Source organism: Bacillus rossius, chromosome 6 (genome assembly GCF_032445375.1).
Source record: "Bacillus rossius redtenbacheri isolate Brsri chromosome 6, Brsri_v3, whole genome shotgun sequence".
Taxonomy (NCBI): Eukaryota; Metazoa; Arthropoda; class Insecta; order Phasmatodea; family Bacillidae; genus Bacillus; species Bacillus rossius.
Genome location: NC_086334.1, coordinates 50,650,830 through 50,661,038, shown reverse-complemented (window position 1 = coordinate 50,661,038; position 10,209 = coordinate 50,650,830). Strand labels below are relative to the sequence as shown.

General features: G+C 38.7%; 1 protein-coding gene across 2 annotated transcripts in view; it reads left to right on the top strand.

The window, feature by feature from the left end:
• The first annotated feature begins 3,071 nt into the window (after positions 1 to 3,071).
• The window catches only part of LOC134533165 (class E basic helix-loop-helix protein 41-like), a 192,195-nt gene continuing 185,057 nt past the window's right edge, over positions 3,072 to 10,209 (top strand). Inside the window, exon 1 of one of the 2 annotated variants that reach the window (XM_063370528.1) lies at positions 3,072 to 3,210. In XM_063370528.1, the coding sequence (XP_063226598.1) occupies positions 3,152 to 3,210 (59 nt within the window). In that variant the 5' untranslated portion in view covers positions 3,072 to 3,151. The remainder of the gene's footprint in view (positions 3,211 to 10,209) is intronic. The other variant, XM_063370529.1, reaches the window with a different exon arrangement.

Genomic DNA, 10,209 nt, shown 5'->3' with positions numbered 1-10,209 from the left:
AATCCAAAAATATATATATTAAAAACGCACTTGTTTCATTTTTATCCTTGAGCATCTTCAGAGATATAATTATTTATTTTGAAAGTATATTTACCTATTTTCATCTCTTAGGAAAGGAATTTCGCAAAACTGTAAAATTGTGGTGGGTTATTCTGGATTGTTTGTTATTGCCAATATATTTTCTTGTGCTTGATTAGCTTCGGATATATAATTAATCTAAAATTATATTTCACCTCTTTTCTCCTTAGGGGTGGAATTTATTAGTTATATATAGCGTAGTGTTTAAGTTAGTCTAGTAACTTACTAATAAAAAAAGTTCCTTCAAAATTCGTCAAGTAGTTTTCGATTGATGCCGGAACAAAAAAACAAATAAACCACAACCAGCAAACAAGCAAACAGAAAAAATAAAAATAAATTTAAAAAAGTCTTTTCAAATAATGTTAGTAGCCATTTACAATGTTTTTTTTTCTTTCAAAATTCCATACAGTGACAAACTTTTTATCAAGCATAAATTTGGAAACAATATAAATATGGAAACGTTTTAGCTGCCGTGTGGAATCTAATACAGAAACAAGCTGCATGCGTGCAGCCAGTAGCCTACAGTCTACGAACTAGAGACACGCATGTCGCTTATTCCACGCTATTGTTGTTTCTATATATTTTAATTCTACACAAATATTTTTTTAGTAGAAACTCTTATGAATTTATATTTATTGGACAATGTTATTTAAAATCTCGTTTTTTTTTTGTACCTTCCATGAAGAGCTAACATGTGCATTAAAGAAACCTACGTAATTGTAATAGAGTGTTTGAGAAAATCGCAAATAGCTTTTAAATATATATTTAAGTACGAATTAAAATTATAATTTCTGTTTCGATCGCTTTTATTTTTAACACCAATAGCTGAGTTTTTAACTTCTTATAACATTTATCCCCACAATGCTTAGATTTTTTTTCCTCTGGCACTTGGGCAGTTTTTCTCATCTACGCGACCACAGACCCGAGTGGAAATTCACTGGACAAGCAAGAAGCCACTCCAGTTAGGCCTGTATGCAAACTAGCAACTGGAACAAGTTGCTGATGTCTCGAGCACGGAAATACGGAGGTGCCTGTTTGTTTTTCCCTCGAAAAATTATTCTTTCTTTAGACTAGATGTATTAGATTCCATTCGTTTGGAAGCGAATAGTACCGTTCAGATAACACGATTATACAAATTTGGGTTTAAACAAATATTTATTAATACATTTTCTTTGTGTAGGCCCATATAATTACTATAATATGATTAAATACACAGCTCAGTCCACTGGCTTGATTATTTCATTTTCATACATTTTACAGGAGTTACGAAAAATGTATTACAGCCACATATCATAAATTTTATTGGAAAGGAGGGCGGTCTCTAAGCATTTAAGACATACTTTGAGTATTTTAGTATTTATAGGTTAGCTAGATTTTGTATTTTTTCGGTTCCAAAGCAATCCAGAAGAATATATATTTTTTTGTTGAATAAGTTGAAATTACTCTCAAATCCGCATGTTTCCTCACTCGGAAATTATGATCCCGACATAACACAAAAATACAAACGTCCGAAATCAATCCTCGCGCATCGCCCCCGTAGCGTTTAACATGCGAAACTCCTCCCCCCCCCCCCCCCCACAAAAAAAATAAACACAATCACCATAAACAAACCATAGTGCAAGATTCAAAATAGTGCGAAGCACGCAGGTGTATGGTCAGCCCCCTCGGGTTCTCTGCCTGTCGTGTTAGTGCTGACCCTCATGTCTGATGGCATCGCTCGCCTGGCAGGCCTCACCTCCAGTGCCGGCTGTGTTCTGAAAGGCATGAGATTTTGAATTACAGCTTAAATAATTAAACTAAATATTTTTCTTTCTTCCTAATTTAAGTGGGCTGTCTGGCAGCCCGGCGGGAAACGACAAAAGTCACCCCCGAAACACCCAGTGCCATCCCAACCAATACGAACAGCAATGTCCAAGCCCCCAACCCCCTGCATGGTAGACTCTTTTCTACTCTGTCCAACTCTTCTTCCAGATCCATCCTTCTGTTTCCCGTAAGCATCCTACTTGATATTAATAATGCATGAAATTTTTGCATCCCGCATCTCAGAGGCCAGAGTTTTGCCTGTGCCTATGCAGGTTTTACCTGGGCCCAACTTATCTAGTTTTAGTCTAGTATAGTCAGTGAGGGGAGTGAGTAATGGCGCAAATCGCTGCCATGGCTGGCCAATCCCCTCCTAGCACACGATGCATGCTACCCCTCCTGAATGGCTAACCCCTGCATGTTTAGAGCGTATGGGCTTCGGCCTGAGACGCACTTAGTCTCCCTCCCTAACCCGGAACCCTTCCCAACACACTTAGTTTTTAGTTAGGTTAGGAAAAAAACGTGGTGGGAAACTAAGCAGTCGCTTCGCTACCTAATTCCGCGTATGGCCGCAAAAAAAAAAAAAAAAACATTTTATATACATCCGTTCAAGCTTTTAAATAATGGCACGATATTGTTTCGTCCCTCATCGTAAGAGTTCATGTTTTACGCCTGAAATGGCATTTCACCTCCCTAAAAAAACAACACAGTTTTAAATAATGAAAATTAATGTTTGCAGTGACGATCGCTCAGTTACAATCCTCAGCGCACGTGTGGTGTGTTCTGAACACTTCGTCGCTGCAGATTACAGAAAAGTTGAGTGCAGCGTTAATTTTTTTTTTAAGAAGAATCACGTAATTCCTGGTAATTCTGTTTATCCATTTTGACGATTTGCGAATTTTGCGATAATTTGATATAGTGCACAAAACAAAACGTGATTACATCGGGACCGCTTGACACTTGTTGTCTATCTTCAAGTGTCCCCGTGCACGGGTGTGTGTTGTGTTCGGAGAGACGACGAGGGAGGAGAAGACGGGAGGGGAGGGTGTTGTGACCGCCTCCCCTCCCGCGCGACCCGGCGCGACCTCCCCCCTCCCCACCGGGCGAGCTCGTGGCGGGCCACGTGACCGGGGCTCATGGCGGTCGCGTGACTCGTGACGTCACGGCCGGGCACGTGCGGCGAGGCGTGGCGGCGCGGCGCCGGTCTGTGCTGCGCGGGGCGAGCTGCGCGCCGGTCGTGCTCGGGGCTTCCCATGAGGCAGCGCGCGACGCCATGGAGACGGCCGGCTACTGGGACGACTCTTCGAGCGCGCACAACGTCAAGTTCGAGGGGTGAGTAGCGCTGCCTCGCTCGAAAACAGCGTGTCGCAAGGCCGGGTCACGTTTCCCACAACGTGCGTTCCCATTGGCCGCGAGGAGGGGGAGGGGTCGCCCTGGTGGGAAACAACTCTCCTTACATCCAAAAATGTTCTCGAACGACCAGTCTAGATGGTCGTCCAACGGTTAATTGTGCCGGTCGCCGATAGGTTGTCTTGTAATCGATTTCTGCTGGTGAAGTGTCTGACATCACTGTCCCCGCTCCCCTCCTGTGACCCCACACTTCTCTCTCTCTCTCTCTCTCTCTCTCTCCCCCCCCCCCCCGGCTCCTTAATTATCTTGTTTTTGTTGTCCTAGCAGCATGAACGCCAACACTGCTGTATCGTCTCAAAGTTCATATGCAGTCACACTCGCCATACTAACTTTCGGTTATCGTGTAGTTTGCATTCGTGTATTCCAGCTACTTTTTTTTTTCAAACCAATCAACTATATTAAAGATCAAGTATGTCATAAACTTCAAATGTTCGTATGAATGTTTCTCCTAAATTGATTAAATGTCAATATTTAGTTGAAATAGACTAACACGGTTAATTTCGTAATTTTTTTTTTGTTGTCAAGAAGTCGTTAATATGCGAGTTTAGGCTACGTGTTTTTATATGCCGTCTTTTGGGGCCAATGTAAAATAGGCTTTGCTTAAATTAAATTTTGTGACTTTTTTTTTGGCAGGAACAACTGTTAGAATTCGATTCTAAAAGTCCATATTAGCTCGAATACACTGTGTGTCTATATATTTTTTTACTGAGCCGAGATGATTGATATTGCATGTATTTTCGTGGTGTTAATTGGGCTTTTAATCAACACAACGCATAATTTACTAATTTGCAATATCACCTGTAAACTTTCTGCGATTAATTAGCTGTGGCAAGTCCATTACTCATTCTAGAAAGAGGTACAACATTTCTAATGATTAGTTACTGCCCTGCGACAGAGAAATTCTACCAATTTTTTTAAAATTTACATTTTTCTCAGACTACCTGTTCCCTCAAAATAACAGACTCTTGCTACAGAGTGCTTAAACTAATTACAATTGTGTGAGTTTCCATTTGAAGTATTAAATTAACCGTGTTAGCCTATTTCAACTAAATACATATTGACATTTATTCAATTTAGGAGAAACATTCATTCGAACATTTGAAGTTTACGACATACTTAAGCTTTAATATAGTAGATTGGTTTGAAAAAAAAGTATCTCATTTACAGTTTAAAGAACTCACATCAAGGTTAAAAACTTTGTTAATGAAACTCATAGTAACATGACATTCATCCCATGGCGAACGGCTTGTTTCAGTGTATTTTCAAGTGCATTCAATTTCTTGCTCTAGTCTCGCGAAGTAATCGAAATGCGATCTAAACTCATGACTTTTTTTTTAGTTTAGTTTATAGCATCCACTCTATATTTTATGTGTATACAAGTTTCACATTGATATTGGACAATCATGTCATACAAAAATTATGATACAATGTGAACAAATCAAATAAACAAAATATTTATTTATTTTTTCTTTTTGAAACCACTTGTGGCTCTGTTGAATGTTTAACTGGTCAGCAACCACAACCCGAAAAATATTGTATGTTGCATATAGTTGTCAAATTTTTGCTATAATTACACATGTGAGTTATCCAAATTTCGGCGTGTCAGGGCATCGAGAACTTGAAATATTCACGTTATTTTCTGGTTATACGAGGTGGATTCCACAATGCTATACCTACACAATCTATAGCATGTCTCATCCTTAGATTGTTGTGTGCAGCTATATGGGCATTTACTCTCTCTTTCCAATGCACGATATCCGCTATTAGCACTGTCCTTATTTCACTGTGCTCTGTTGCCAGTTGTACCCAATGAGCACAAACAAATTTAGACCACTTTTTAATATAATGATTTATTAATGTGTAGACATCTTAGATCTTCGTATACGGCATTTGCTAGAACTAATTTCGTGAATGGAACGGAAGTAGAATGAACGGAAATATGTAACCACGGTGCTGCCATCTGTAGAAATGTCAGAAATCTCGAAAATATGGCAGACTCGCGTGATTCATCCGTATATATTTCTTTCGTCTACATCGCATAATTTACACTGCGCATAGCTAATAAAAAATAAAACTTTATAATGGTACTACATTTTAACACTTTAGAATATAATTTATAGTCATAAAAATACGCGTTACAATTTTGACAATCGTTAGTTAACATTGAAACGTAGAGATAGCACAGCGTTCGCACTACTGTAGAGATACAGGGAATTGTTAGCCTACATATATTCGACGCCATGTTGAATAAAATAACTTATTGATTCAATTTTTACTGTTAATTCTTAAATGTTTATTCAGCTCAATAAGGTTAAGGTTTGTTTGTAGGAAGTATTTACAGACAGATTTCTTTGATGTAAGCAAAAACAAATATACGTACATATACTGTGTTAAAATATTTGTTTTAAAATATTTCATGTTAGAATTGTGATTCCATAGGAATGTAACTTAACTACTAATGTGTGTACCTTTTTTTTTTTTCAAATATAACAGTAACATTGTATTTTGTGAAGGAAAATGTGTAATAAGAATTCTGGAAATATATTTTCTTGTATTTCATTGATGATATCATCTTATAATATTTCATTCTTTATTTCAAGAAAATGTAACGAAAAGACGCCGTCTTGATTTCAACAGTTGTTTTGCATAATTTTTTGTCATTTAATATTAAATTTTTTTATCTCTGTTTGACAATAGTACATAAAAAATGGAATTTATTGTTAATTATGGTAACCAAATGCTACAAATAATTTTTCCTGTAAAAAAATAGCGATCTTTTGAATTTATATCTGTCTCTTTCGTAATTTATACAACTGTAATAATACTGCGAAAAGACACTATTTTATGGTCTTAGAAAAATCAACAAATAGTATAAGTGGAAAAATATTAAAACTTAACATAATTATCGATTATATACAACATGAGATTTTTAATGTTAACAGGTAGTATCAATCTGGCAACAAATTTGTCTATTCAACTTAGATTTTAATAAATAAATAGATTTATTTGCAGACAAAACTACCAGTTTTTAAAGATTTGAATAAATAAATGCATGTATCTTTCAGTACTAATAATTCAGTTCATTTTTCCCTCTGCCTTCCAACATTTTATTTCGTCTGTTCTAACACTACAATAGTCAAGTAATTATCTGTAGTATAAACTACTCTACCAGTTTAGCAGCTTCCCCCCCCCCCCCCCCAAATGCAACTTCCTGGGCACAAGACCCGTCTGCCCCCCTCCCCCCTTCACTGTTTACGCCCCTGTGTACAAGAGTCATTACAGCTTGTCGTCCAAACTGTAACACGATTATTGCAGGCCCGTATGCAGTAACTTAACAGTATACAGTGTTGTTGACTAATAACGAGAGCCAACTTGCAGCCGCCAGGAGAAATCATTGAATTCTTTACACGGACATCTACAAATATTCTATTACTTACTTAATTACACTAGACCTGGTCAGTTTTCAGATAAGTCGAAAGCTAGATTCATTACCATTTCGAGCCATAAACTGCAATACAAAACCTGCATCGTATGTTACGGATTAATATTTTAAAAAAAATTGGTTGTCTGTACGGACGATAGTTAAACGTGACAACGTCATAACAAAACATTGATGAAATGACTGCATACTTTTATGAATAAAATTGAATCATTTTGATTGAATTATCACTATTTTGTATGGATACACAGAAAGAGTGAAATGAAATCTACAATTTAATTGATAAATTTACTTTTATTTGCACTCATGAATTCAAATATGTTTATTACTTTAACGAAGATATTATTTTAATTATAACGTTTATACATGTTTGCTATTTAACTTCTTCCAATCTGTGTTATCCTGTTAAGGATAGGACGATGATAGGAAAAGTAGGAAATGAATGGGAGTGTTTCAAGTTTAATGTGCCTCGAAAAAGTCAAATCGATGGTCGTTTCAATCGGGTGGAAGAAAGATAGATGCGGCGCAAGCGTACAATGAGCGTAACGGGACACAGCGTAACGGGACAATGTGCGTAACGGGACACTTTTTTTCGTGCGTGCAGCCGGCGTTCATCGATTTATTAGACGTCACGTCAAAAAAAAAAAACACGCCAGTTTCCGTTTCAGTGTGTTTGTTTACTTTTATAGTGTCAAGTTTGATTCCAGTTGAAGTTGGCCGGAAAAAAAAAATATTTGTGCGCACTCGAGATGACGACGCATTCTTCGCGAACTTCGTTCAGTGTCGCTACACGTGACACCCGGACTGCGCCATTGGCGGTGCGCATAGGTTCCGCAGCACCAGGAGAGCGTCATCCGATATCGGCGTTTAAAATAATTGCTTTAACGATTCCCGTCTGGATTTTGTCGGGCGTGTAAACCAGCTTGATGTTCCCTCGGCTATACAAGCGACGCCCGAGGTACCGCAGTGCCCAAAGTGCCCAGCGTGGTTGCGTGGCGACGCAGTCCCGGGCAGCTATTGCTGGCTGCCCCTGGGCTATCATCGTCGCCACAGCAGCCCGGGGCCCGCCGGGAAAACCTGGCAGCGCTCTGCTGCCCACTACCCCCAGCCTTGAAGCTGTAAACAGTTAGTTTCCGAGGCCTTCATTGCTGAAGGAAACTAGTGAGCAAAACATTTCTGCTTACTTGAAAATGATTAGTGTTCGGTAGAGACCAGCAAAATTCGCGGATTAATTCGGTGATAGGCTAGAATTCAAACACATATACCTCTTAGATAATTTTGCTATTGGCTTACTGTTCATCTGGACGAATCTCAACCAGTTATAAACCCTCAACCAAAGAAGGATCGAATCACGGACAAACCAGCTGAGACGACTTACAAGTCGGCAGCCAATGAACTTGCGTTATTTGCCCGAGTGTACACGGGTATGTGCAGTCTATCCTGAAGGCCATCGAAACCGCGAATTTTGCAGGTCTCTAGTGATCGGTCATGTTTTGAATTTGAACTCATGCAGTTTGAGATTTTGAAAACGTTTTTAGGGAAACATACAGGGAGGTATTCCGAGATCAAGCACTGCCTTGTTGGGACACAACCGTAACATAACTCGCGGGGCCCGCATTCCAGAACGTGTTCAAACAGAATCCCAGTAAGGGAACAGATCGGCGGCCGTTTTAATAAACTGTGCCCTGCGCGAGGCTAGAAACTGGTTTCAACGCGTTCTAGCAAACATTTCGCAACCATCATTACAACTGTTACGGCAAAAATACTACGAGAGATAGCAGCACCATCGCTCAAATTAGAACCTCTTTTCTAATTTTCTCAAGTACTTTTAAGTTGTGATTATTTCTTCTTATGACCATAAAAGTATTAAAAAAATTTATTTCAGGATAGTTTCGCTATCATAAAGATTAATTTGGCACACCAATATGAATAGTATTATAGAAAAGTATAGGGCCATAACAGCTATGGCAGGTAATGAAACATCGACCTTATGTAATGAGACAGAACGATGCTGGCGCTCTCTAGGAGTAGACAGAAGAAACAAAAATGTCGGTATCCAAGATGGCGGCCTCCAGCAGATAGGAAAAAAAAACAATATGACAGTCATGGCATCATCCAACTTGGCGACCTCCAGTAGACGAAAACAAAATGGCGGACATGATGTCAGAATCGAAAAAAGTGTCTGAAATCAGATCGAAGATGGCGGACATGTTAATATAATTCAATATGGCGGCCGTAACGAAGATTGCAACGTTCTATAATCCAAGATAGCAGCGTAACGGAAAGTGCAACGGTGACGTCATACACATCCAAGATGGTGTGCCTAACGAAAAGTGCAGCATTAGTGAGCGGGGAGCTCGATTTAATTATGGCGGATCTTAGACGTCGCATTCCAAGATGGCGTCAACAATCCACAGCCTGATGCCTGGGCCAAAATACTTTTCTATTCTACTAATATGTTTGGTACGCCCTCCGATGATCATAAAAGTGACTATATGTGACATAATGGCGCCAGACACGGGTCCGTAAAACAAAAATATCAGCTCTGTGCGTGCGCGGAATTTGGGCAACAGATCGGCAACGAATAGGATACCAAAACGCTGAGTGAGGACTGTGACGCATCGCGCGCGGTGGAGGGGGAAGCGCCACCATTTTGAGGTCATTTTCTGCGTTTCGAGATTTCCATTTAGTATAACCTTTGACTCGGAGAAGCTACGACGTTCGTTTGAGTTTCAATCATCAGCTCTCGTCAAAATCTATAGCTTGAATATATAAAACATTAGTGTACATATATTAGTTACAGTGAATATATATAATGTTAAAATAAAAATAGCGTATTTTATATTTTGTATAGAAAATATTACCTGTTACGTACACGTATTCACGTATAACACACGACCGTGTCCATGACACAGTCTCACCCCCATTTTTTTGTGGCGGATAAACGTTTCGTCGACCTCTAACTCATTATCAACAGAAACATTTATACTCTTCCTAATCGCTACTTCTCGCACTATTTTCACCCATAGATAATACGTTTTTCCTGACTTTTTGTGCGAAAACATCTTGAAGTTACAATAGCCCATGTTAAAAACAGTTATATAAATTTTATATTGGCTCGGTGTACAGGCACAGAATTTCGTCGAAGTTCATATTTCGTCAAGAACATTTTAGACACTTCAGGATCATTATGTTGACTTAATGTACAAAGCATCCTATACTTCCCGAATGTTCCAAAATAGATAGTTTCACTGTTACTTGCAGAAAAAAATATTGAATGTTTTCTATTCAATGTATACCTATGGCATTTTCGTAGAATTTATATTATATTTTCGAAAATAATCACACCAATATTAGCTTGACATTGTCCCGGCTAGGTGCCGCAAGTAAAGATTCCATGGAAATAATATATGCCTACCTAGGTAAACATTAAACATTTTATTCGTTTATTGCCCTAGGGTTTGCAGTTATCAAAAACCATT